Below are 27,371 nucleotides of genomic sequence, written 5' to 3' on the forward strand. Positions count from 1 at the left end.
AGTGGTCTGATCAGCGTCATCTTGATTGTTTTAAGGACAGTTAATCTTTAACTCCAGGGTCGGTTTGTTCCCATTTCCTTGAGGCCAGTTCTTGGAATTGTGCAAGATGGAGCAGCTTATGTCATGGCTACAGTCTGGTCACCATGCAGTCAGCTTTTTCCATTCAGTGCCAGTTTCTGTATCTGCAAAACAGCTCAGAGGATATGGCTCAGGATATTATCTATAGCCCTGGAGGAGGAACTAAAGGTCCTTGACTTTGTTTAATGGCTAAACTATTATTATTTCATCTTGTTTGACTGTTTTCCTTTATTTTTTCATTTTCTCACATCTCTGATTAAATTTATTCTTTGGAACTCAGGGAAGGCTTAGGAAGCTAGTTTTCTATAAACAAGAGGCAGTCGGAGGACAGGGCAGGATCTGTCCCAGGAAGGCCCCACAGGGTCCCACTCGCTTAAGGACATACCATGCTCACGCACTGGAGGACTTGACATAGTAAAAATGTCAATTCTCCTCAAATTAACATACAAGTGCAATACAATTCCTATCAAAATCCCAGCAAGAATTTTTGTAGATATAGACAAGATTATTCTAAAATTCATATGGAAACATGAAGGAACTAGAGTAGACAAAGCAACTGTGAATAAGAAGAAATTGGGAGACATCAATGTGCATGATTCCAGGACTTCTTATGTAGCTGGATAACCAAAGCTATGTGGTATAGGTAGAGGGCTAGAGATAGATCAGTGGGACAGAAAAGAGACCCCAGAAACAGACCCACACAAATATGCCCAAAGGTGCCAAAGCAATTCAGTGGATGAAGGGTTGTTTTTTCCACGAGTTGCTGGAGGCATTGGACATCCACAGACAAAAAAAAAAAAAAAAAAAAAGAATGTGGACCTAACACGTTATGCAAAAATTAGCTCAAGATGGATCACACACTTAAAGGTAAAATGCAAAACTCTAAAACTTTTAGGAAAAATGGGAGAAAATCTTCAGGATTTAGGATTAGGCAGAGAGTTCTTAGTCTTGACACTAAAAGCATGATCCATAGAAGGAAATAAAAGGTAAATTTGACTTTATCAAAATTAAAAACTTCTGCTCTGTGAAAGACCCTGTTGTGGGATAAAAAGAGAAGGTACTGACTGGGAGAACATATTTGCAAACCACATATTCACCAAAGGATTAGTATCTAGAATATATAACAAACTCTCAAAACTCAACATTGAAAACCAAACAATCCAATTAGAAAATGGGAAAAAGTCATGAAGAGTCACTTCTCTGAAGAGGACATAGAGAAGGCAAATAAGCACATGAGAAGATGCTCAACATCATTAGCCTGGAGGGAAATGTAAATTAAAACCACAATGAGATATCATGACATACTTGTCAGGATGGCTAAGAAAACCACAATACCAGATGTTGGTGAGGATGTGGAGAAAGTGACTCACTCATTCATTGCTGATGGGAATGCAAAATAATACAATCACTCTAATAATAATAACAGTTTGTCGAGTTCTTAAAAATCTAAACATGCAACTATTGTACAACGCAGCAATTGCACGAAGGCATTTATTTATCCTGGAGAAATAAGAACTGATGTTTACACCAAAGCCCATGTACACATCTTCACAGCAACATCATTCATAACAGCCAAAACCTGGACACAACCCAGATGTCGTTCAACAGGTGAATAGACGAACAAGCTGTGGTCCACCCACGCCCTGGGATCTCACTCGGCAGTAAAAAGCAGTGAACACAAAACAATCTGAGTGAATCCCCAGAGAATTATGCTGAGTGGAAAAATGTCAGTCCCCAAAGGTTATATACAATTCCTGAAACAACAAAATTATAGAGCTAGAGAACAGATTTGTGGTTGTCAGGGGTTAACTAGGTGGTGAGAGTGAGAGCAAAGGCAAGAGGCAGGATCCTGGTGGGGCTGGAAATGCTCTGTGTCTCGGCTGTATCAATGCCAACATCCTGGTTGAGATGTCCCACTATTGTTTTGTAAGATGTCACCATTGGGGGAGGCTGGGTAAAGGGTACCTGGAATCTTTCTGGATTATTTCTTAGAGCTTCATGAGAATCTACAATTATCTCAAAATAAAAAGCTTAATTGAAAAAAACCCCATAGCATCAAAATATGTTAAACTGTCTTTTCAGCAAATGGTGCTGAAGTACTTGAACATCCACATGCAAAAAAATGAAAGAAAGAAAAGAAACCCAATCCATACATCACACCTCACACACGAATTAACTCAAAATGGATGAGGATCTAAATGTAGAACCTAAAATTATAAGACTTCCAGAGGAAAACAAGAGAAAATCTTGGTGACACTGGTGTAGGCAAAATTTCTTAGCTATGACACCAAAAGCAAGACCCATAAGAGAAGAAATTGATAAATTGGGTCTCATCACAATTAAAAACTTTTGCTCTTTGAAAGACCCTCTGAAAAGTGAAAAGATCAGCCATAGACTGGGAGAAAATGTTGACAAATCACATGTCTGATAAAGGACTTGTATTCAGAATACACAAAGGTTTTTCAAGACTCAACAATAAGAAAGCAAACAATTCAATGTAAAAATTGGCAAAAGTGTTGACGGTCACCTCAGCAAAGAAGACACACGGATGAAAGGCAAAGAAGGACATAATACATCCTCAACATCAAAAGCTGTTAGAGAAATTCAAATTAAAGCTACAAGGAGACTCACTATGAATCTGTCAGAATGGAGAGGGTACAGAGTGGCCAGGCTACCACACGGCTGGCAGAATCAGGACGGCACAGCCGTGCTGGAATATGGTCCCGCAGTTTATTATAAGTTAGACGTACTCTTACCGTAGGGTCCAGTCACCCATGCCTGGGTGGTGGTTGTTAGACACAACAGTATGCATTCATCAGAACTCGCAGAATTCTGCACCAACAAGAGAGAATTTTACTGTGTATAAATTACACCTTAATAAAACATGAAAAATATACAGAGAGTTGATGTCAAAAAGAGCACAGAGGAATTGCGAAGAGGTGGTTGTAGTCTCCCACCCCATGACAGGTGCAAGATGGACGGATAGACAGACATAGAGGCAAGATTTGAATTATGTGATTCATAAGATGTATTTATTCATACATTTCTAACTTTATTCCCTAATACAGATGATATTCACTCATTTTTAGAGTCCAGAAGATAGTCACAAAAATTAATCTATATTAGTCTCCAGGGGAAACTGCAACTCATTCCATAGATAATAAATGTTACTTGTTTATGAAATGTTAGCCATGGTCCAGCAAAAATTTAAGCAAAGCAAAACAGTGTAATTGGCGAGTTAATGGTGTGGTTAGCCCCCAGCCCCTCTCCCCTCCTTCTCTCCTTCCCTTTCCCCTCCTCCCTCTCTCCCATCCTCCCCTCCCCTCCCCCTCCCCTCCCCCTTCCATCAACTGGGCAGAATGGGAAACCCAGGAAGAGACCCACACATGTGGCTACTTGGCTTGTGACGAACACACCATGAACAGCAGTGCTCGGGCCCTTGGACATCGGATGGAAAGACATGAACCTGACCAGGCCACACCACACACAGACAGGATTCCAGCTGGATCACGGTCCTATATGTGGAATGGGAAACAAGAAAATTTCCGGGAGAAAACATGGGAGCACGTCTTCAGACTGTGAGTTAGATGAAGATTACTTAGAACACGAATACATCAACTAAGAAAGAAAAAAAGGGATAATTGTGTTCCATCAAAAATAAGAACTTCATCAAAACACACTTAAAAAAGGTACCCACAGTACGAGCTTCTGACAAAGAACTTGTATCAAGTATATATAAAGTACTCTTACAAATCAATAAGAAAAGAAAAACAAACCAACTTGGAAAAAATGGGCATTTGAAATGCCACTATTTACTTGTTTATTTTACTGTACGTGGACATTGGGTTGTTTCCATTTGTTGACTATTATGGATGGTGGTGCCTTGAAATGTATGATTGTAAATTTCCTCAATTTTTTCTTTTAAGTTTCTTCTGCTTTTATGCTTCTTACATTTTTCTCTATTTGGGAATTATAAACAGATTCACCTATATTTTTCTAGTTACCAAAATAATGTTATCTTAAATATTCAAATATTAAATACCCGTGATGGAATTAGTTTAGTGAGTCATATCTTATGGGTACAACTATTTTTTTTTCATCCAAATAGTTAAATAATTGAACCTTTAAATGATTAATCGATTTTTGAACATTTGATCTTTCTGCAAACTTTGTGATCTGATAAATTATTAACAGATGCAAGTGTTTACATGTGATTGCTCTATTTTGACATTCACAATGATTTCAAACCAAAGACTAAAGGTTTAAATAAGAGACTAAAAAGATTCATTGAAAAAACAAAAAAAGAAATAGGCAAAGTCTCGCTGCGCTGCAGCAGAGGGGCGCCAAGTGTCATAGCACATGTGGGAAGAAGCTCAGCTTGGTGGTCCTGGACCCCACCTTGCTCCCAGCAGAATGCCCCACGCTGGGGTCACTGACGGGGACACTCCCAGAGCAGGATCTGTGAGTCAGCTGGCCGGACACAGCCAGCCGTGACCAGTGACTGCTCCAGGTCAGTCCTGGCCCGGCCATGTGCAGGGCAGAGGGCTCTTCCTGTACCCGCCTACCCCCCAAGACCCCCAGCCCCCGCCTGCTCCCGCCCCATGGCTTTCCAAGTGGTCAGTGGGAGTCCTGCTGGCAGGGCGAGGGTGACCATCTGTTCTGGTTCCCGGGGACTGAAGGGTTTCTTGGGATGTGGGATTTTTAGCTTCCTGGGGGAGAGGGCGCTGGGGTCTGGCCCAGGCTGCCTGCAGCCCAGGAATGTCCACTGGATCCGGTTTCTAGCTGGGACGCCTCCTTCCCCGAGGGGGCCCTTCCGCTCCTTCATTGGGGGTCACTTGTCATCCCACAGGAAAGCCAGGGGCAGGGCTGAGGGGTTGTGGATGGAGAGAGGGGTCCTGGGACAGAGGGACGTGGGACGTGGAAGAGGAGAGGGGCCTGAGCAGGGAGTGAGGTCGCCCAGCGGGGAGCGGATTGGGGACGACTTCCCAAGGGACTGTGGCCCGTAGGTGAGGGGGCGGGGGCGCTAAGTGGCTCCCAGTCTGCGCGCTGGAACTCCGCAGCTCAGTGGCGTGTGGTCCCGGGCGACTGCCACACCCCTGGCCACGGGGGCTGCGCTTCCAGCCTGGCCCGAGCTTCTGGCCCAGCCCTTGGCGGTCCCAGAATCTGTGCTGCCTCAGCCTCCAGCCCAGGGCTCGGAGGGGGTGTCCAGCCTTGGGAGTGGAGCCTGGTTGTGCCGAACTTGGGAGGGGCTTGTGTTGCCCTTGGGGCTCCCGAGAGCTCTCCAGGGTCTGTCCAGGGAGGATGTCGGGGGTCCCTCTGCACACCCCAGCTCTGCAGAGCAGATGAGGGGAGAGAGGCGGCCTGGGCTGTGGGCACCGCGTCACTGAGGCGTCGTGCTTACTGCCTCCCCTGCCCTCTGTGTGTGCCTGTGTGCGTGTGTATTTGCACTCGTGTTCCTGCCTGTTTCGTTGGGGTGTGTGTGACTGCTTTGACAGCTACTGAGACAATGTTTCAGTTCCAGCTACAATGTTTCAGCTCTATTGTTTGTGCACTTGTTTTCAGAAGGAACACCCTCCCATAGCCCCACCGTCCACACCAGAGCAGTCACTGCAGTGATTTCGTTCGGCATCTTTCTGGTCTTATCTTTACAGATCTGGGGTAGTGCAGGCACGAGTGTGATGCACTGGTGAGCATTTCTCTCCAGATCACTGCCTGGCTGCCTGGGCCCCTGGCGCTCACGTCCCCGGTCCCTCTGGGTGGAGACACCGCTGTCCCTGTCCCCCTCTGGGCCAAGCGTGTTGGGGCCTTGGTCCCTCCACCATTCCCAGGGGCCTGGCCCAGGGAGGTGGGGCGGTGGAGTCCAGGCTCCATCAGTGCTGGAGGCTCGAGGCCCCCCCCCCCAGCCGGGCCTGGGGGGCAGTGATTCACAGCAGGTGTGCCCAGGTCACGGGTGGCTATTTGCCTGCACATTGCGCAGAGATTCCAGGTGCGAGTGAGTGGGCGCTCCCGGCTGGGTGGTGCCCCAGCACCTCTGGGTTTCCAGCCCCAGAAGTGGGTGCCAGGCACGTGTGCTCTTACAGGTGGAATCCCGCCAGCCCTGGGAAGGCTCAGCTCCACCAGTATTTCAGGGGCGCTGGCCTGGCCCCCCTGTGGGTCGGCTCCCCTCCAAGCCATGACTTTAATGAATGTTCCTGGAGATGTGTCTGATCTCTTTGTATTTATATGAGCCAGGAAAAGGGACAGGAAGTGGTCCCTTGGAGGGAGGAGGGGCTGGGCCGCCACCAACAGAGGCTCAGAAGAGTGTACTGTGAAAAGCCCGCTTTCAAGGTCTGCAAACACAGACACCAGATTATTTACAGGTATTTTCTCAAGGTGAGAGTGGCAACTTCTGCTTCACTTTTTTTCCCATTAAAAAATTGTGTTGAAATACATGTAACAAAATGTACCATCTTAACCATGTCTAAGTGTACAGTTCAGAGGCACTGAGCACATTCACATCCTTGTGCAAACTTCACTACCATCCACTCCAGAACTTTCCATCTTCCCAAACGGGCACTCGGTTCCCATGAACACTCACTCCCCTCCCCTCCCCCAGCCCCTCATCCCCACCGTCTGCTTTCTGTCTCTGTGGATGTGACTCCCGCAGGGACCTCCTGGGAGTGAATCATGCAGGACTTGTCCTGCGTCTGGCTTATTTCACAGAACATCTTGTCCGCAAGATTCATCCTGTGTTGCCTGAGTCAGATTTCCTTCCTTTTTAAGGCTGAATAATATCTCACCGTGTGGATGGACCATGTGTATCCCTTCATCCATCAATGGACACTTGGGTTGCCTCTACCTCTTGGCTGCTGTGAGCACAGGTGTGCAAATATCTCTTCCAAGCCCTGCTTTCAATTCTTTTGGGATACACCCGGAAGTGGTGCTTTAATTTTTATGAGTATGATTTTACACTGTGAAAAATACCTTTTAAATGTGCTGATGGTATTAGACAACCCCCAGCCCCCCGAGTGCTGATGTTCTTTTGTCCCGGGGTCAGAGGCACCCGCGCCACGTCAGGAGCCTGGGGGGCCACGGTCAGTGTTGTAGGGACGGCATCTCGCGTTGGCTCCGTCCTCCCCTCCCCCTAGAGGCTGACAGGACAGTCAGGGGTGACTTTTCCTTGTCCTAATGCAGGCAAGCGGGCCGGGCAGCTCCCTGCCTGCGGGTGGCGGTGCTCGGGGGAGGGGCTGGCACAGTGCTCTTAGGGCAGAGGAGGGGATTCCAGTAGCGTCAGCTGCTACCTGACCCCTGGGTGCCCAGGCTGCCTGGGAAGTTATGAGGGACACAGATGCGGTTGCCTCCAGGGAACAACCTCAACGGACAGTCCCCTCCGTCCCCCCAGGGAGGTGGAAGGGTGACCGCTGAGCGGAGGCTGAGGAGGAAGGCGTGGTGGGGAGGGGCTGAGGGCCTTTGTGTTTTCTGGGGCAGGAGGAGGCGGGCGGGGGGCGGGGGCTCCCAGGAGCCGAGCTGGGCCCAGGGAGATGAGGGACTCCGGGGCCAGCACTTCCCCGCCCAGACCTGGGCAGAGAGGGGCTCAGCTGTGGGGGGGAGGGGGGGAGCCGCTGTCAGCCGCAAGTGGGGGTCTCACTGCCCTTCATCTACAGCTGTGGATCTGGGGGACCAGGTCAGATCTCGGGAGGAATTCTGTTTGCCCAGTGATGCAGATAAACAAACACGTGCAGGAAGCCTCCAAATCAGTGCAGCCCCGCCATAAAACCAAACTTACTCTCCGCTCCCTTCTCCCGCCGCTCAGAGAGCATCCCCCAGGCTCCCCCGCCCCCGCCGCCGGTCCTGGAGGGTCTTGGCCCCTCGGCCCAGGGAGGCGGACCCCATCCATGGGCATCTTCCAGATGGCTCTCTCCCCCTCGTGCCCCAAAGCCAAGCAGGAGGGATTAGGACGCCGTCCTCCTTATCAAGGAAGTTCCCGGCTTGGGGCAACGCTGAAGTCACCCTGCCCTTTCTGTCAACAGCACAATTCCTGTAAGCTATCAGAGGTTCCCAGCGCCTCCCTGCCAAGGTGGCGCCCACTTCCTCTTCGCAGGTTAGAGGGGTTCCATCTGTCTTTGTCCTGAACTCATTCTCTGTCACACGGAATACGTGGTAAACTTTCCCCAAACTGCTGGTTTCCGCATCTATGACATCAGGCCGCACCCTCGGCCTCACGGTGTCCCCTGCGTCAGGAGTGACTGTGGGTCACGGATGCTAAGCCAACATTGGTGAGAAACTGTGCTGTGATTTTAGGTGCAGCGAAGAGAGGAAGGTGCTGCCTGTTTGATTGTCATGGTGCAGTTAGGCTGACGATGCACCGAGCTTCCAGGTGTGTTAAAATGTGCAGAAAGTCGAAGGGGTGACCCAGCGCGGCACCATCACCCCGTTTCAGGAAGAGAAAGCGGGAGCTTCATGAGGTCCCTCGACTTGCCTGAAGGCTCCTGGAGGTGACCGCTGCGAGGGCGGCAGGGGCTCTTCCGGGGGACCAGACGCAGCTCAGAGGGTGCTTCCCTGATGCATCAGTTGGTTTTGTCCCTGGGGCAACAGTCCTGTGAGCAGTGCTCCTACGATCACCATTTTCCAGATGAGATGCCCGAGGCACAGAGAGGGTGATGTGCTGGCCCAGGGCCACACAGCTGATGGGTTTCGGGGCCAGGATACCACCTCCTCCCAGTGTCTGGAGCCCCAGGCCCTGGGTTCGAATTCCAGTTGGTTCCTCTGAGGTCAGGTGCCTCCCATCTGTGTCATCCAAAAAGCAGGGATAACCACAGTTCCTACCCCTCAGGGGTTTTTGGTTCTCTATGGACTGAATTATACAGTGAAGCCTCCAAGAAGTGTGCCCGGCCCACCAGGGCTGCCACCAGACTGGCGTCCGAGACGGGGCTGACAAAGTGTCTGCTGGAGACAGCCGTCCACTCCGCAGTCTCGGCAGAAAACAGGCGCCACAGCTGACGGTCTGCTTTAAGACGTGTGGCTGGTCCAGGCCTGGCTCTTCTCCCAGGGCAGGGGGTTGGAGGGACCTGGCGTTTGGGGTGCAGGTGTTGACCTCCGGGTTGGAGATGTGTCCCAGGTGGAAGGGTGGAAGTCAAGTCTCCCCCGCACCGCAGCCCCTCGAGGGCCCCGGGCTACAGGGGAGGGAGGGCTGGGTCCGGCTGCCTGGCCACTCCAGCCGGACGGTCTGCGCATCCAGTCAGATCCCGCTGTGCTCACGTCCTCGCCCTGGAGGGGAGGAGGCCAACCCCGCGGAGTCCCACATGGGAAGGGCCGTGAAGCTGCCCTCTTTTCCTGCCCCAAAGCTGTACCTGTCCCCCAGGACAGAGCCTCTGCCCTGCAGCCTGCGTGGGCTGAGGGAGGTGGGATCGTCGGGCCCGAAGAAGGCTGAGGGGATGGCTCAGCCCCCAGGTCCTGCAGCTACAGCAGAGTGACCCCAACGGCCCTGCAGGTCACCTGCGTTGGGACCTCGGCCATGCCCAGAAACTGGAAAGGAAGGGACAGTGGGGGAGGAGTGCCAGCCCTGGGCAGGCAATGATGAATCCAGTGTCCCCTGCCTTGGTCACCTTGGCCAGGAACAGCTGGGCTGGGCTGGGCTAGGCCAGGGTCAGGATCAGGGTCAGGGTCAGGCAGCCCAGGGTCCTGAGGGTCATGGGGGCTGCTCCTCCACCAGGTCATGTGTCTGAGGAGAGAGCTGTGAGGAACATGCTGCCCCCGGGGGTCTCAGGACACCACCCGCCCCAAGATGAAAGCGCTGGACTCGCACCTCCCACCCATAGGCTCCTTGCCCACCCGTGGGGCCCTGTTCTTGGCCGGATCCAGGTTGGTGGGCGTTTCATCCTCACCTGGGTCAATCCCTCATACAAATAGGAGCTATCTGATGCCCGCTTCCGGTCCCAAATCAGAGCTGCCAGAGTGAGTCAGCGGCCTGGCCTGCATCCCATCCCCACATCCCTCCACCGTCCTCCTGTTGCCACGGCAATGCTTGGGCGATCCTGTCAGGGCTGGACCCCAGCCCTCTGTCCAAACAAGCACTGCCTTGCTCTCCAGTAAACCCGCTAGTTTATCAGGTCCGGGTGGGGGGCTGGCAGCAGCCCAGGTGCAGGCTGTGTGGCCCCCGGGGAACCCGGGAGAGCTGAGGCTTCTGGGGCCACCGCCCTGGGCGAGCCCCGTCCCCACGTGTGGCTCCCGCTCCCCACACACAGCACCCTACTGGGAACCCCTGGACGTGAACCCTCTTCCTGCAGGGGTTTTCACGGACCCCCTTTTCAGATGAGGAAACTGAGGGTGGCCGGGGCTCACCCCGGCCGTGCCCCTTCCCCTGTGCTGCCCTCACTAAGCGTGAAGGCCCCTGAGAGCAGGAGGGTGGAACACTGCCCCACTGCTTTAAGGGACCCCTTCCAGCCCCCCACCCCTGCACAGCCCCCACTGGGCTGTGGAGGTCACAGGGAAGAAGACCCCTGGTTTTCAAGGCTGGGTCACTGGTCCCACACCTGCCCCGACTCCAGACCCCCTCTCCATGGGTCCCTCTTATGGGGTTCCCCCACCCCGGGAAGGGATGCGTGCCTGGTGACTCAGATGGGTCGGGGGCGAGGTGTGGACTGAGGCCTGTGCCCTGCGCCGTGGACACTGGTTGACCTGTTGCCTCCCTGCCTTCCTGGGGTCGTGGGGAGGGGAGGCCCATGTCACTCAAGCTTCCCTCAGCTTGGGTCTGGCCCCCAACTGCAGACCCTAGAGCCTCCCCACCAAGGCACTGGTTCCCCATGTCCAATATCCTAACCACAAAACCTGCACAGCCCTCTGGAGCCAGACTGGTCCCCTCGGCTTGCCCCTAGGGGCCTGCCCTGCTCAGCACCAGGTGACGTGCTGTCAAGCTCTAGAGCCAGGCAGCCGTGCCGGGGAGGGTGAGGACGTGATACACCAGCCTGCAGGGAGGGTGGGGGGGGCGGGGGGGCACGGAGGTGGCGCCAGCTCCCTTCAACCCGCATCCACGCCCCCTGCTATGTGATCACCCACCCACCCACCCACTCACTCACTCGTTCATTCACTCACTCACTCATTCATTCATTCCCTCGTTCATTCACTCATTCATTCATTCACTCACTCACTCATTCACTCACTCACTCATTCATTCATTCCCTCGTTCATTCACTCATTCATTCATTCATTCACTGATTCATTCATTCACTCACTCATTCATTCATTCCCTCGTTCATTCGCTCATTCATTCATTCACTCACTCATTCATTCACTCATTCATTCATTCACTCACTCATTCATTCACTCACTCACTCATTCACTCACTCACTCATTCATTCACTCACTCATTCATTCACTCATTCATTCATTCATTCATTCACTCATTCTCTTACACTCTCACTCTTTCGCTCACTCACCCCCGTGTCCCTCCCCCACTCTCCTGTTATGTGTGACGCATTCTTTCTACCAGGTACCAGGGCCAATTTGGGGCATGAGGAGGGGATGGCTCAGGGACCAAAAACAAGGTGACCAGAAGGAGCTTGGGACAGGCCCCAAGTGAGCCAGAAGCAAATGATCGGATCAGCTCCAGGGTGCCCCCTGCCCCCAGACCCCTCCCCAGCATGGTGGGGACCCAGCCCAGCCCCTCCCGCTCACCTTGCTGCCACTCCGCCCCACGTAGAGCTTCCTGGTTGGGCCCACCTGTGGCAGTGGAGCCGCCAGCCTTGGTGGGGGTGTGTGGACCCCTGCGGCGGAGGTCCAGCCGCAGCGCCTGGCTCCCTGATAGGCCCAGGGCTTGCACACCCACTGTCTGAGGCCGGGTGTCCATCACACCAGGGTGCTTTCTCAACCAGAGCCCATCAGGGCCAAGACCACTGGGCCGGTTTCTGGGCTGGTTCAGTCGGCATCTCTGCAGCTCAGCGGACTCCGCCACCCCTGCCCCTCGAGGCCACAGGCCCACCTGTGCCTGGAGCCGGCCTGGGGTCACCCGCCCAGCTGGAGCACGGCCAGGCTCCCAGGCAGTGCTGGTCGGGGGGCTGCACTGTGGGGCGGGGTCCTGTCACCGGGGGCGCCGCGCCCTGAGCCCTTCTCCAGTGAGGGTGGGGCTGGCCCCAGCAGCCCCAGCAGCAGGGAAGATGCCAGTGGCCACTCCAGGTGCCAGGAACTCAGGGGTCCGGATGCGTGGGAGAGTGCCCAGGGAAGGTCCAGGGGCAGGGGCGTGGTGGAGGATGCCTGAGGCCAGGACTGGGGGACCCTCAGGAACCACGTCCCACCTGGCAGACACACCCATCCCTGCCTGTCTTCAGCTGCCGGCCAGTCCGTAGCCAGTGCCCACTGTTTACCTGGGTGAGGGGAACCACAGGCCCTGCCCCACCCTCCCACGTGAGGCCAGTGGGGCTGGAGCCAGCTCTGGGACTACAAAAGGCTCCTGCAGACTCAGAGCCCTCCTCAGAGGCTGCCCTGGGGACTTCTCCCCCCACACACCATGGGTGCCGGCCGGAGGAAGCTGGCCCTGCTCTGGGCCCTGGGCCTCACTCTGGCCTGTGCTCAGCACACAGGTAAGGCTCATGCTGGCTTTCCCAGGCTGGCCCTGACCATGGCCTTGGGCCCCTGGGGCCCCCCCAAATCCTAGGGTGGCCCTGGCCCCTGGCGGGCAGCAGGCAGCTCTGAGCCCTCGTCCTGAGCTCTGGTCAAGCTGAGTGCATCCGTGAGCGGCTCTTCCAGCTCGGCCCCCGCTCCAGCGGCTTCCAGCTTGTGGGGTTGGGGAGGGGTTCTTGGGGGCTGCGGGGTCCATGTGGGGGTTAGGGGGTGGGAGCAGCCCAACGTCTATGAGCCCCTGGCTGCAGGATCTCATTCACACGTGCGTCTCTGCTGCTCTCTGCCCTCTGCCCCCTGCCAAGCCTGGTCTGAGCAGACTCTCGAACTCCTGGGCCAGCCTGGCAGAGCTGCCCACCTGCCTGGGACACCCCACCCCGGGCATCCCCGTTTCACCGGCTCACTTTCCCTGTCTGGTTCTCTATGGTGGGCTCAGTCCAGGCTGGAGGGTGTGATAATGGAGGCTCACAGCCTCCTTGGTCCTCGGAGGCCCCTCCCCATCTGGGCTGCACCTCCCTCCTCTGCTTCCCAGGGGATAGCAGGGACCTGGATGGGTGAGCGGTGGCTCCCAGGCTCCCGGAACGGCGGCTTGGGGAACATGACATGTTAGCCAAGGTCCCCACTGCCCCAGGCGGCTCGCACGTCCCGATCCCGTCTCCCGCTGCTGCCAGACGGTCCCAGAACTGGGAAGCTCTCCCTCGAGTACTCCGGGCAGGGCTGCCCCACTGGATGTTCCCTGGACACATGGCAAGCATGAGTCCAGGTTGTCCCGGGTGATCTGAGAAATGGGGCCAGAACACCAGTGAGTGAAGCTGTGCTCCCTGGGTCAGCCCCCCATCCAGAGGAGGGCTGGGCCTCCCCCTCGGGGTAGGGGGCTGGGCACCCTCCTGCCATGCCAGCTCTGTGCAGGATCATGGCAAGCTTGTGTCTGACGACATTCTGCACCTTTGGAACGGCCTCTGAGGACCCCAGATATGAGGTCCTTGGGGTGGCCTCCGGGCCGACACTGCCTGCCCTGGGCCCTGCCTGCCTGGCCTCCACGGCGCTGGGCCCTTACCTGTGCAGTGGCCCTGAGCACCCCATTTTGGGTGCAGCTCTGTCCCCACTCTTGGTCCCAGATCCCCAACAGGCTCTGAATTTTCCTCCAGAGCTCTGGTTGCCTTTGGACCAGCTGCAGCAGACCCATGACTTTACTGTCTGCTCCCTCGGTAGATGGGATGCCCCCGGACGGGGGCTACCTGCCTGTCCCCTTACGTCCTGAGCAGGGGACAAGCGGCTGGGCCCTGGTGGACACTCGGTGGGCATGAATGAACAGTGAACGAAGGAATGGCCCCTGGAGAGACCAGCTGGGGTCACCCCCACATGCTCATGGGGCCACCTGAGGGGGAGGTCAAGGGAGTGGCGGCCCAGCCGTGGGCCCGGGTGACCTCAGAGGCTCGGCAGCCGGGAAGAGATCCTCCCAGACAGTGCCCCCGTCCGCACAGAGAACCCCACCATCCAGACCTTCCATCCCTCCCTACGTGCATCCTCTGAGGGGACGTGCGGGTCCTTCGGCCGGCTCAGGCCCAGCGCCCTCTCCTCTTCCTAAAGGCCAGGCCCGGGACAGCGCTGCAGAGCTCGACTATGAGTACCCGGACCTCCCTCCTGCCCCCCAGGGGCCTGGCGGTGAGTGGACCCCCACCTGTCAGAGCCCCCGCCCCGCCCCAGCAGTCAAAGAACCCTTGAGGGGCCATGGGCCACTCGCCTTGGGCCCTGCAGGCTGCTTGCCATCCCCATCCGGCGTGGCTGAGACAGGGTCACAGGCTCGCTGGGAGCTCACAGAATGTCCCTTTCTCCCTGGAGTTAACACCTGATACTCCAGTGGTGGCAGGGCGGGTGAGGGTCAGCCCCCAGCGCGGCCAGACACCCCAGAGCAAGGGGAGGCTCGGGGACAGACCCAGCCACCTCAGTTTGCATGTCCCCAAAAGGGGCTCCCAGGGAGGCGCACCTGTGCCTGATGTCAGCACCCAAGGGATTGTCCGTAGCTGCTGATGCATTTGTTTTTTTTTTTTAATCGGGGTATAGTTTTACAATGTTGTGTTAGTTTCTACCGTACAGCAAAGCGAAGTAGAGTTCCCTGTGCTATCCAGCAGGTTCTCAGTTGTTACCTATTTTATACATAGTAGTGTATATATGTTAATCCCAATCTCCCAATTCATCCCACCCCCCTTTCCCCGCTTGGTGTCCATACGTTTGTTCTCTACGTCTGTGTCTCTATTTCTGCCTTGCAAACCGGTTCATCTATACCATTTTTCTAGATTCCACGAATATGCGTTAATATACGATATTTGTTTTTCTCTTTCTGACTTACTTCACTCTGCATGACAGTCTCCAGGTTTTGATTCAGGCATTTTTGAGATTCCGGGAGCAAGGAAGCCCCAGTGCAAACAGCATTCTGGGCCACGTGGTGTGAGAGCTGGGGCCCCTGGGGTGCTCTGCTCTCAGCCCACAGTGGTGCCCGCTGGCCGTGGTGTTCACACCGGCCGGGAGGCCATATACACGGCAGAGCCCGGAGCCGGATCTGGAGTCCGCCAGATCCGAGCAGTCGCAGAGCCACCAAAGGGCGGTGGGGGTGAGGGCTGTGCGTCACCCGCCCTGTTTCCACAGGCAACTCCCTCCGCGGGGTGACCATCCACCCGCCTCTGAGGAGCAGCCCCCTGGTGCGAGGTGAGACCCCGAGAGGCCAGGCCGGGGGCTGTGTGGGCCGAGCTCTGCCTTGTCAGACCTGGTGGGGGGGCAGGGGGACCGCAGCTTCCCAGGTGGATAAGGGCCCAGGTTTTGGGACGTCCAGGTGTCCCAGACTCGGCGCCCTCGGAAAGGCCCTGCTCTGTTCGGCCCACAGCCCTGAACGCGGCGCACGGCGGGCGGGTGTGCAGCACGTGGGGCGACTTCCACTACAAGACCTTCGACGGCGACGTCTTCCGCTTCCCTGGGTTGTGCAACTACGTCTTCTCCGCGCACTGCGGTGCCGCCTACGAGGACTTCAACCTCCAGCTCCGCCGCGGCCCAGGCCCCAACGCCACCGCGCCCAGCAGGGTCACCATGAAGCTTGACGGCATGGTTGTCGAGCTGACAAAGGGCTCCGTGCTGGTCAACGGCCGCCCGTGAGTCTGGGCCCCGGACGGCGAGGATGCTTCTGGGCCGTCGGGGGAGGGAAGTGCAGTTGTCCCAAGAGTGGGGCTGGGGGCGGTGCCCCCCAGGCCCCCATGCTCGGCCCCCTGCCCCGCCCAGGGGCTCAGGCTCTCACTCTGCCCCCGAAGCGGCCCCTTCCTAGTTCTTCTGATGCCAGAGCTCCAGGCTCTTGTGGGCGTGTTGACCTTGTCACACGTGTGACCGAAGGGACCCTCCCTGCCTGAGGCCCAGGCCTATGTTGCCCTGTGGCGCCTCAGCCGGGCCCTCTCTCCGCAGAGCTCAGCTGCCCTTCAGCCACTCCGGAGTCTTCATTGAGCAGAGCAGCAGCTCCGTGAAGGTGGCGGCCAAGCTGGGCCTGGTCTTCATGTGGAACCAGGATGACAGCCTTCTGGTGAGGCGGGGGGCCGGGCTCGGGGGACCAGGCACATGCCTCCGGCCGGGCAGCCTCCCCAGGGAGGGAAGAAGGTGCTCTGGGCGAAGGAGGGTGGGAAAGCCAGACAGCCCCGGCCCCACGGCAGTGAGGATGGGGGCCCAGATGCTAACGGGGCCCCAGGGTCCACACCCCTGATGGAGACCCTGCGTGTGGGGGTCGTTTCCTCCAGGACAGACCCCCTGCTCCGGGTCCCAACTGCGTGGAGCAAGTGGGGAGGGTCCTCTGTGCGGAGGCCCAGCTGCTGCAGCCTTGGGAACCTCGTCTGTCCTTCTGGTCCGGGGGTGTCCCTGGCATGGCTGGAGCCTGATGCGTCCTCTCATTGCAGCTGGAGCTGGACGCCAAGTACGCCAACCAGACCTGCGGGCTCTGCGGAGACTTCAATGGCGTCCCCATCTTCAACGAGTTCTTCTCCCACAGTAAGCCCCGGGGCGCGAGCCCCCCTCCCTGCTGCCTGCTCCATCTCTGTGCTCCCTGGAAGCCTGCCTTCCAGGGTCCCAAGTCAGAGGTCTCAGTCTTAACATGCGTGCACGCACCCACACGTGCACGCAGACCCACACACTCGAGGTCCAGCATGCACACGCACCCACACCACACACATGTGCACAGACTCTGGCACGCCCCGGCACACACAGACGCACAGCGTGCGCTCACGTGCACTCACCCCCACCCCATCCCACCCAGCACACGCTCTCAGCGGGGCAGCCCCCACTGAGCCCTCCTGTTCTCAGTACCCGTCACACACCCTCCTCTGAAATTGAAGATCGGCCTCCATCCAGACCCTGTCTCTGCTTCTTGGTCCTTGAGACTTTGCCAAGCAGTGGCCTTTTATGTGACCCACACCCGCTGCAGCCCCGATCCCAGGGTCCCCACTGTCAGGCCCATGAAGCCCTACGCAGAGCCCATCCGTAAGGGACTCCCTCAGGGGAAGCCTGCCGAGTGCCCAGCAGTGGCCGGCAGGGGCCCAGGGTCAGTCTCCAGCCCTGGGCCAGCGGAGCGTCAGTTAGCGGACCTCAGCCCGCTGCCCTGCAGCCCCGAATGCCGGGGAGTTCCTCATTTCATCTCCAGACTCCCCGAAAGTCCTGTGTAGCCGCCACTTAAACTGGCAGTGTGGCAGGGGAAGGCAGGCATAGCCCGGTCGCCCCGAGCGAGGGGCGCTGGGAGCCTGAGAAGAGCCCGGTGTCGTGCTTCTGGCAGACATCAAGCTGACCCCCACCGAGTTTGGGAATCTGCAGAAGATGGACGGCCCCACGGAGCGGTGTCAGGACCCCGCCCCTGAGCCCCCCACGAACTGCTTGACCGGTTTTGTAAGTCCCAGAGTGAACGGGGGGTGGCGTCCTGCTCCCACAGCCCCGGGACAAGTCGAGGAGGGGGCCGTGAGCCAGGGGATGTTCCAGAGCCTGGACTGAGTGCCCCGGCTTTGCCCCAGGGCATCTGCGAGGAGATGTTGAGCAGCGAGCTCTTCTCGGACTGTGCCGCCCTGGTGGACAGCAGCAGCTACCTGGAGGCCTGCCGGCAGGACCTCTGCCGCTGTGACCAGGCCAACCCCAGCAGCTGCCTCTGCCACACGCTTGCCGAGTACTCACGCCAGTGCTCCCACGCCGGGGGGCTGCCCCTGGACTGGCGGCGCCCCCAGCTCTGCCGTGAGTGCCCTGCGTGGCCCCGGCCCTGCCATGCGGTCCCTTCTCGGGCCGGAGGCAGGGGCAGGGCGTGACGTGGGCCCCATCCCCCTCCCCGCAGCCCAGACATGCCCCCTCAACATGCAGTACCGCGAGTGCGGGTCGCCCTGCGCGGACACCTGCTCCAACCCCGAGCGCTCCCCGCTCTGTGAGGACCACTGCGTCGCCGGCTGCTTCTGCCCCGAGGGTGAGATGGAGCCCCTCCCCCTCTGGCCCCCCAGAATCACCCAGAGGCACTGTGGGTGCTCAGGAAGGAAGGCCCCTCTGACGTGGCCCGAGGCGTCCCTGGGCCCCTGGGTCTGAGGAACCCTCTAGGGCAGGGCCACTGTGGGCAGAGGGCCTGTCCCCTCCACACACTCACATGGTAGACGCACTCCGGCACCTGCCACGTGTCCCGCCTGCCTCTGCAGGGACGGTGCTGGATGACATCGGCCATGCTGGCTGCATCCCGGTGCCCCAGTGCTCCTGTGTGTACAACGGGGCCACCTACACTCCAGGGACCGGCTACTCCACAGACTGCACCAACTGGTAGGACCCTGGGCCCCTGCCCTCCCCTCCCCCTGGAGATGCCCAGGGACGGCCCCTGCCCTCTGGTCCCCCTGGATGCGCCCGGGCCGGCCCCTCTGGGGGCTGTGGCCCCGGGGTTGCTCGTCCCCTCCCACGCAGGTCCCCAGGCAGAGGCCAGTGGCTCTCTGGGCAGGCGCTGATGGGCTTCAGTCTATGAGGTGATGCAGGCAGGCCTGGGCAAGTCTACCTGCCATCTTGGGGGGGCGGGCTGCTCCCGGGGGCCGGCACCCACGTGGTCGCTCCCTGCTCTCAGCACCTGCTCTGGAGGCCGGTGGAGATGCCAGGAGGTGCAGTGCCCGGGCACCTGCTCAGTGCTGGGCGGTGCCCACTTCTCCACGTTCGACGAGCGGCAGTACACGGTACATGGGGACTGCAGCTACGTGCTGGCCAAGGTACGTGGCCCCAGGGTCCCCCCGGACAGAGCGGCTTTCAGGTCGTGGGCCCACATGTCCTTCCCCAGCCTGGGCTGCACGTAGGTGCTGCATCTGGGGCCACCTCGGGATCCCCAATGCCGAGTCCTCCAGGAAACCACCCCAGCTCTGGGCGGGCAGACAGGTGGTGGGGAGGGGAGGGTGAAGCGGGCTGGGGGCCGCTGAGCTTTGGGTGAGGACCTGTGTTTCCAGCCCTGTGACAGCAGCGCCTTCACCGTGCTGGCCGAGCTGCGCAGGTGTGGGCTGACCGACAGCGAGACCTGCCTGAAGAGCCTGACGCTGATCCTGGGCGGGGGGCACATGGTGAGTGCAGACCCTGGGGCTGTGGGGGGAGGGGCACATGGTGAGTACAGACCCTGGGGCTGGGGGGGAGGGGCACATGGTGAGCGCAGACCCTGGGGTTGGGGGTGTCCTTCACGGCAAGTGACCTCTGCCCGAGCCCTTGATCCCACATGGGCAGCAGGTGGCCCAGGCACGGCCCGAGGACCCTCCCACTGACTCCCTGCTTCCACCTCTTGTGGCTCTTTTGAGTGACCGTCCCCAAAGGGAACAGCTCAGGGACTGGCATGGGGCCTCCACACCTCCCCCATGAGGCCAGGAAGCTTCTCTGCTGAAGTTGACTTTTTTACTTTAGTAAATCTCTTTGGTTTTCATGTCGCCAAAAAAAGGTCCGGTCCTCGCGGAAAGCTTAGCAGAGCAGGCTGAGCCTGGGGGATGGGGGGCCAGGTCAACAGCCCTCCTCTGCCCTGGGGAGGCCATCATGAGCCCTGTCATGTGCTTCTCCAGGTCTTCGTGGTAAAGGCCAGCGGGGAGGTGTTTGTGAACCAGATCTACACCCAGCTGCCCCTCTCGGCAGGTGAGGGCGCCTGCCCTGCCCCACCCCCTGACAGCCCCGCCCCTTGCGCCCACTGAGACCTGGTCCCCTGTGTCTGCAGCCAACGTCACGCTCTTCAGACCCTCCACTTTCTTCATCATCGCCCAGACCCAGCTGGGCCTGCAGCTGGATGTCCAGCTGGTGCCCGTCATGCAGGTGTTCGTGAGGCTGGGGCCCCAGCTCCGGGGGCAGACCTGCGGTAAGAGGGTCCCCACCCAGCACCCGAGCCCACCCTCCACAGCCCAGCACACAGGGGCCTCACGCCACCCCCGCCCCCAGGCCTGTGCGGGAACTTCAACCAGAACCAGGCCGACGACTTCCGGACCATCAGCGGCGTGGTGGAGGGCACGGCCGCCGCCTTCGCCAACACCTGGAAGACCCAGGCCGCCTGCCCCAACGTCAAGAACGGCTTCGAGGACCCCTGCTCCCTCAGCGTGGAGAACGGTATGTGTGTCCAGCGGCCTCGCGGGCCAGCCTGGTTCCGGGGCCCCTGGGCCAGAGGTCTGAGCATGGGCTCCTTGGGGGCCCGGCCTGAAGGGGGAGTCAGGTGGTAGGTAAACAGGCAGAGTCAACATGCGTTGTTCTGGCCGGGTGAGCCCCGGGAGGAGAGGATCAGGGTGCTGGGGGGAGTGGAGGCCCACACTCCTTGCCTCCTCTCCTGGGGGGACCAGGCTGGGGGGCGCTCGGGAAGTAGCCGAGGTCTGCTCACACCTGGCACTCCTTTATACGGAGCATCAGGAATTCCGGCTAAAAGGAAAGCTGCTCACCTCCATGTAGCTCCCGCCTGACATGACTGTCCAGCCTCGCTGACCGCCCCCCTCCTCTGTCCACAGAGAAGTACGCTCAGCGCTGGTGCTCGCGGCTGACAGACCCCCACGGCCCCTTCACCCGGTGTCACGCTGCTGTGAACCCCAGCGCCTACTACTCGGTAATGTCACCCACCTGCCTCTACCCTAGGACCAATCGGCCACCCTCAGGGTCCCAAGGGCCGTGGCAGCAGCGTCTGGGCCCAGCCGGTCTCTCAACCTCCAGTTTCTCCCACCCCCATTCACTCACTCATTCACTCACTCACTCATTCATTCATCCACTCACTCATTCATCCACTCACTCATTCATTCATCCACTCACTCATTCATTCACTCACTCATTCATCCACTCACTCATTCATTCACTCACTCATTCATTCATCACTCACTCATTCATTCACTCACTCATTCATTCATTCATCCACTCATTCACCAATCACTCACTCACTCATTCATCCACTCATTCATCCATCACTCACTCACTCACTCACCCACCCACCTACTGCGGTTCTGAGCCCGTCCTGTCCTCCTGCTCCACGCTAGGCACAGGGGCTACACCCAGGGAGTGAGTAGCCCGCTGGCCCCGGGGTGCAGATGAGAAACTGGTGTCTAAGGCTGACTACACAGGGCTGGACTGCTGGGTCACAGAGATGAGGGGCTGTGGTCCTTCCAGCACCCCCGCCCCCCAGCCCAGGGGTGTGACTGCAAGATGCTCTGTGCACGTTAGTGGGACCCCCGTGAGGCTCGGGGAGGGGTCCTGGTGAGGCAGGGGCTCCGGCAGCAGTGCGGGGGAAGCTCACCGTGTGTGGCCTGGTGTCCCTGACGTCCCGATGCCCCCCCCAGAACTGCATGTTCGACACGTGCAGCTGCGAGAAGAGTGAGGACTGCATGTGCGCGGCCCTGTCCTCCTACGTGCGGGCCTGCGCCGCCCGGGGCGTGCTGCTCGGCGGCTGGCGGGACGGCGTGTGCAGTGAGTGTCCCAGGGTGGATGGCCCATGGCCCCCGTCCCCCAACCAGGCTCAGAGGCCAAGGAGCGCCCAGGCCAGTATCCCGGGACCCCATCAAGGACGAAGGGCCTGGCAGGAACAGGGAAGCCAGGGGGGCCGGCCCTGTCCTGAGTGTTGCCCCCTCCTGGCATCCTGCAGCAAAGCCCATGACCACCTGCCCCAAGTCGCTGACCTACCTCTACAACATCAGCACCTGTCAGCCCACCTGCCGGGCCCGGAGTGACGCGGACGTCACCTGCAGCGTCAGCTTCGTTCCTGTGGACGGCTGCACCTGCCCTGACGGCACCTTCCTGGATGATATGGGCAAGTGTGTGCCGGCCACCAGCTGCCCCTGCTACCGTGGGGGCTCCGTGGTCCCCGACGGGGAGTCGACGCACGAGCAGGGGGTCATCTGGTAAGAGCCCCTGCTGAGTGGGTGGGGTGGGCGAGGCTGGGGGGCTCTCTGACCACTCTCTCCTTGCAGCACCTGCACCCAGGGCACACTGACCTGCATCGGAGGTCACGCCCCAGCTCCAGGTGAGCCCGGAGTGGGGGAGGGGGAGGGAGGGGGCCCTCGGTTATCTCTGCATAAAGTTACCTAAGTACGGGACTAAATGCCCACAAGTCAGCGAGGCTGGTGGGTGTCAATCAGCGTCTCTGGGCTCAGCAGTGTGGGCACCCTGCCCACGCACTCACACGCTCACCCCGGGGCGGCCAAACTCTGCCGTCGGGAAACACGTCCCTCAAGCCAGCCTGGCAGGTGGCGTCAGGGTCCCCTGAATGGCCCCTCCCTCCCCAGTCTGTACCCCACCCATGGTCTACTTCGACTGCCGCAATACCACACCTGGGGCCGCTGGGGCCGGCTGTCAGAAGAGCTGCCACACCTTGGACATGGACTGTGTGAGTGTCCCCAGCGACCCCCCTCCAACAAGCCCACAGCTGCTCGGCGCTCATGGGCACCTGTGGAGAAGCCCACTCGCTGGCCCCCGGGGACCCTTGCCCGCAGGTTGCTGGTCCTCTATCCCTGTGGCCCCGCTGCAGGCCCTGGGGGTCCACTAAGCTGTGTCTGCTCCCCCCGCCTCCACAGTACAGCTCCCAGTGTGTGCCGGGCTGTGTGTGTCCCCACGGGCTGGTGGCCAATGGCGACGGCGGCTGCATCCCTGTGTCCGACTGCCCTTGTGTGCACAACGAGGCCAGCTACCAGCCGGGCCAGATCATCCGGGTGGGCTGCAACACCTGGTACGGGGAGGGGCTCGGACCCCATCTGGGGGAGGGTTCCCTGCAGCGGGAGGTACAGCCCAGCCGGCAAGTCCTGCCCCCACCCAGGCAGGCAGCTGGCCCGCTAGGAGGGAGGCTTGGGCCTGATGCCTGCCGCCCCTGCCCCAGCACCTGTAAGAGCAGGATGTGGCAGTGCACAGACCAGCCCTGCCCGGCCACCTGCGCGGTGTACGGCGACGGCCACTACCTCACCTTCGACGGGCAGCGCTACAGCTTCAGCGGAGACTGCGAGTACACGCTGCTTCAGGTATGCGGCTGCCGAGCTCTCCCGCCGCCCCGCAGGCCGGCTGTGCTGCCCCGGGGCGCACGCTCAGTCCCACCCCGGCCTCCCCAGGACCACTGCGGGGGGAACGGCAGCGCCCAGGACGGCTTCCGTGTCATCACCGAGAACGTCCCCTGCGGCACCACCGGGACCACCTGCTCCAAGGCCATCAAGATCTTCCTGGGGGTGAGCAGTGGACGGGGGGCTTGGCGGGGAGCCCCCAGGAAGGCCGCGCTCCCATGGCCGAGCCGGGACAGGGGCCGCAGGGCCATGGACCCATTCGACAGGTAGCCGGGGTCCTCACCCAGACACTCACTGGCCCTGCCCCACGCAGAGCTACGAGCTGAAGCTGAGTGACGGGAACGTGGAGGTGATCGAGAAGGAACAGGGGCAGCTGCCACCCTTCTCCATCCGCCAGATGGGCATCTACCTGGTGGTAGACACGGATGTCAGCCTGGTGTTGCTGTGGGACAAGGGGACCAGCATCTTCCTCAGACTCAGCCCCGAGTTCAAGGTGAGGCCCTGCCCAGGAAGGACGCCGCCCTCACCCCAGACCAAGGGCCGGCCAGAGACGGGGGTGCGGGTGGGGGAGGGACAGAGAGACAGAGAGAGATTGAGAGACACAGAGACAGCGTGAGAGACACAGAGAGAGATAGAAAAACAGAGAGACACAGAGAGATATAGAGAGACAGAGAGACAGACAGAGAGAAACAGGGAGGCAGAGAGACAGAGAGGAGGTAACAGGAGGAGACCCACGGCCGTGTCCGGGTCCTGCAGCTGCTGGAAGAAATGGTGGCCCTTCTCCCACAGTCTGGACACTAAGTCCAGCCAGACGCCCCAGGGCCGCATTCCCTCCAGAGGCTCGAGGGGAGGGTCCTTCCCGCCTCCTCCAACTTCTGTGGCCCCAGGCGCCCTATCACCCCAACCTCTGCCTACAACGTCCCTTTACTGTCTTCACTCTGTGTGTGTCCCTCGTCCTGTAAGGACACCGGCCACTGGATCAGCCACCCACCCCCCAGTCCAGGATGCCCTCATCCTAACTTGATTGCATCCGCAGAGACCCTACTTCCACTTTGGGCCACACTCATGGGTCCCGGGTCAGGACCTGAGCCTGCCTTTGGGGGACACTCCATAGCCACTAGGCTGCTTCTCCTGTGCCCTCCCCTCCTGGAGACTTCAGAGCCCAGTGGGGCTCTTCCTGAGGGCCCCGGGGTGGGGGGGAGCGAGTGAGGTCGCAGGGGCCCTCCTGCGCTTGCCCTGAGCCTGTGCCCATCTCTGCGTCTGTCCGTCCGCAGGGGAGGGTCTGCGGCCTGTGCGGGAACTTTGACGACAATGCCCTCAACGACTTCACCACGCGGAGCCAGTCCGTGGTGGGCGACGCGCTGGAGTTCGGCAACAGCTGGAAATTCTCGCCGTCCTGCCCGGACGCCCAGGCCCCCAAGGACCCCTGCGCCGCCAACCCGTACCGCAAGTCCTGGGCCCAGAAGCAGTGCAGCATCGTCAACAGCGCCACCTTCAGCGCCTGCCACGCCCACGTACGCGGGGTGTTCCTCCAGGCGCCTGGGGAAGAAGGGACAGAAATGGGAGCAGTGGCTCTTTGCCACCCTCTAGGGCCAGCTGTGGCCATGAGGACCCGTCTGGCCGGCCTCGTGGGACAACGAGCTCCAGGGGAAACCGGCCCAGGCCGACACCAAGCTGCATTGATTCCCCGGAGCCCACAGGGATGGCGGGTCCCCCGGTGTCTGAAGCCTCTCTCTCCCGTAGGTGGAGTCGGCCAGGTACTACGAGGCCTGCGTGAGCGACGCGTGCGCCTGCGACTCGGGGGGTGACTGCGAGTGTTTCTGCACGGCCGTGGCCGCCTACGCCCAGGCCTGCCACGAAGCGGGCGTGTGCGTGTCCTGGCGGACCCCGGACATCTGCCGTGAGTGCCCACGGATGTGTCCGTCAGGGTGGGGCGGAGACACAGGGAGTGACAAGAGTGGTATTGAATGTGCGAGGGGAGGAAGGGCTTGAAGGGAATCAGCAGAGCACCCCCCCTCCGTGGAGACTGGCTGCCGTGGGTGGGCGCCCCTGACAACCAGCCCGCCACCCTCCCCACTGCCCCCTCTTGTCCCTGGGCATCCTAGGCCCATGTCCTCTGAGGCCGCGTCCGGGAGGCACAGAGGAGGGACTGTCCCCCCGGGGCTGTCCTTGCAAGGGACTGTCCCCCCGGGGCTGTCCTTGCAAGGGTGGCACTCCACCCAGGGCCCCCTGGGCCGAGCGCCCGACCCTGAGCCCGCCCCCGTTGTCCGCAGCCCTCTTCTGCGACTACTACAACCCCCAGGGCCAGTGCGAGTGGCACTACCAGCCCTGCGGGGCCCCCTTCTTGAGGACCTGCCGGAACCCCCGCGGCCAGTACCTGCACGACGTCCGCGGCCTGGAAGGTGCGCTGCTGCCCTGCTGGTCTGGGCGGGGCCGTGCTGGGGAGCTGGTGGTTGGGGCTGAGGTTTGTCCTGGGGATCCTGGGACCCTTGGCCAGGCTGGGCTCCTCCTGACCCCTCGTGGTGCCTTTGCGGCCATAGCCTCAAGCTCCCCACGGCGTGATGGGGTCCAGGGCTGGGGACTGAGTCAAGGCGGGGGTGAGGCAGTGGGCAGTTGGTGTGGCTGGGACTCAGGCCTCTCTGGTCCACAGGCTGCTACCCCAAGTGCCCATCAGAGGCCCCCATCTTCGATGAGGACCAGATGCGATGTGTAGCTTCATGCCCAACCCCGACCCCACCAACGCCCTGCCGTGTCCAGGGCAAGTCCTACCGGCCGGGCTCCACGGTGCCCTTGGAAAAGAACTGCCACTACTGGTGAGACGCTTGGCGGGAGCCGAGAAGACCCTGGAGCACGTGGGGGATTCGCCCAGCCCTCCGCCACTGGGGAAAGGCCCCACCCGGCCACCCCCCAGCAGAGCCTCCCTCCTTCAGGGCCAGAGGGTCCCCCAGCCTGGGTTTCCTGTGGGGTCCAACAGGGAGCTTCCTTTATGCAGGATGAGGGTGGGGGGTCTGGGGGTGAAGGAAGAGGCCAGAGGGGAAACTGAGCCGTGACACGGCCCAAGGACCTCTGGGAAGACACCCTGGAGAGGGAGTGGCCTTCAGAAGGTCCAGGAGGCTCAGTGGCTATGCTCGAACTGCCTTCTCCGGTCATTGATAGGAAGGGCTCCCTGAGAGGGTGTGACTTCTGGGGCTGAGGCATGGCCCCCAGGGACCCCAGTGGGGCTTCCCCTGCCTGCCTGCCCCTGGGTGAGTCTCCACCCCCAGACTCATCTCCCTTCTGTCGCCAGCGTTTGCACCGAGAGCGGCGTGCATTGCACCTACGACTCTGAGGGTGAGTGGTGGGCAGCCCTCCTTGTGCCCGGGGTCTCGGGTCCCCGCCTGCGCCCCGGCCCCCTAACCGCCTGTCCTCCCCACAGCCTGTGTCTGCACCTACGACGGGAAGCGCTTCCGTCCCGGGGAAGTCATCTACCACACGACGGACGGCACGGGGGGCTGCATCTCCGCCCGCTGCGGGGCTAACGGCACCATCGAGAGGAGGGTCGAAGCCTGCAGCCCTACCCCCCGCACCCCCCAAACCACCTTCATCTTCTCTACAACCCCATTCGGTAAGGCAGACACGCGGGGTGCCGACCGGGTGGGGCCGTCCCCCCACCCCTGGCCCCAAGAAGCAGGAAGGAGCCAGGACGGGACAGAGGGCATGTCCCTGTGCCCGCTGGCCCGCAGCCAGGAAGGGCCAGCCACCTTGAGGCTGGCAGGTCCCATGTCCCCAGTCATGCTCTCAGGGCTGAGGCGCCCAGCACGGGGCAGGGGCTGTGAGCAAAGGTATCCCAGGCTGGTTCCTGGGAAGAGGACCACGGGAAGCCCGGCTGGGGAGTCCCCGCCTGGATCCACTGCTCTCCGATCGCCTCGCGTTGCCCCAGGGCCAGGCACCTCCGCATCCTCACCTCTCCTGAGGGCGCCTTAGGGCCTTATTAGAGCTTCCCCCAAGGGTGAAGAGCCCCTGAAACTCTGGCTTTAGAGTCCGGGGAGCAGGCTTCCCTTACACAAGCTTAATTCACCCCTTGACTCAGCTGCGGTGAGCTTTACCCCTGCCCGGTTTGGGCGTATCCCAGACGCTTGGCAGCTGCCCTCTCTCCCAAGTTCCCGTCGTGGGCGGAGACAGACAGTCGGCTGACACTGACAGAGGGGGCGGGGGGGT

The 27,371-nt window shown here is 59.9% G+C and overlaps 2 protein-coding genes across 2 annotated transcripts in view; one reads left to right on the forward strand and one right to left on the reverse strand.

The window, feature by feature from the left end:
* TOLLIP (toll interacting protein) overlaps window positions 1-27,371 on the reverse strand; it is a 148,037-nt gene that overhangs the window by 26,563 nt on the left and 94,103 nt on the right. The window lies entirely within an intron of this gene.
* Window positions 12,555-27,371, forward strand: part of MUC5AC (mucin 5AC, oligomeric mucus/gel-forming) — a 30,579-nt gene continuing 15,762 nt past the window's right edge. The window contains exons 1-30 of the mRNA XM_057553912.1: window positions 12,555-12,632; window positions 14,260-14,334; window positions 15,316-15,375; window positions 15,551-15,812; window positions 16,117-16,231; window positions 16,599-16,689; window positions 17,468-17,577; window positions 17,700-17,913; window positions 18,011-18,136; window positions 18,360-18,477; window positions 18,770-18,908; window positions 19,140-19,250; window positions 19,734-19,803; window positions 19,883-20,020; window positions 20,101-20,265; window positions 20,655-20,749; window positions 21,471-21,597; window positions 21,773-22,028; window positions 22,098-22,150; window positions 22,413-22,513; window positions 22,701-22,852; window positions 23,000-23,138; window positions 23,226-23,339; window positions 23,488-23,667; window positions 24,449-24,688; window positions 24,918-25,074; window positions 25,448-25,576; window positions 25,825-25,987; window positions 26,461-26,504; window positions 26,590-26,778. Coding sequence (XP_057409895.1) covers window positions 12,560-12,632; window positions 14,260-14,334; window positions 15,316-15,375; window positions 15,551-15,812; window positions 16,117-16,231; window positions 16,599-16,689; window positions 17,468-17,577; window positions 17,700-17,913; window positions 18,011-18,136; window positions 18,360-18,477; window positions 18,770-18,908; window positions 19,140-19,250; window positions 19,734-19,803; window positions 19,883-20,020; window positions 20,101-20,265; window positions 20,655-20,749; window positions 21,471-21,597; window positions 21,773-22,028; window positions 22,098-22,150; window positions 22,413-22,513; window positions 22,701-22,852; window positions 23,000-23,138; window positions 23,226-23,339; window positions 23,488-23,667; window positions 24,449-24,688; window positions 24,918-25,074; window positions 25,448-25,576; window positions 25,825-25,987; window positions 26,461-26,504; window positions 26,590-26,778 — 4,006 coding nt within the window. The 5' untranslated portion in view covers window positions 12,555-12,559. The remainder of the gene's footprint in view (window positions 12,633-14,259; window positions 14,335-15,315; window positions 15,376-15,550; window positions 15,813-16,116; window positions 16,232-16,598; window positions 16,690-17,467; window positions 17,578-17,699; window positions 17,914-18,010; window positions 18,137-18,359; window positions 18,478-18,769; window positions 18,909-19,139; window positions 19,251-19,733; window positions 19,804-19,882; window positions 20,021-20,100; window positions 20,266-20,654; window positions 20,750-21,470; window positions 21,598-21,772; window positions 22,029-22,097; window positions 22,151-22,412; window positions 22,514-22,700; window positions 22,853-22,999; window positions 23,139-23,225; window positions 23,340-23,487; window positions 23,668-24,448; window positions 24,689-24,917; window positions 25,075-25,447; window positions 25,577-25,824; window positions 25,988-26,460; window positions 26,505-26,589; window positions 26,779-27,371) is intronic.

This window comes from Balaenoptera acutorostrata, chromosome 9 (genome assembly GCF_949987535.1).
Source record: "Balaenoptera acutorostrata chromosome 9, mBalAcu1.1, whole genome shotgun sequence".
Classification (NCBI taxonomy): Eukaryota; Metazoa; Chordata; class Mammalia; order Artiodactyla; family Balaenopteridae; genus Balaenoptera; species Balaenoptera acutorostrata.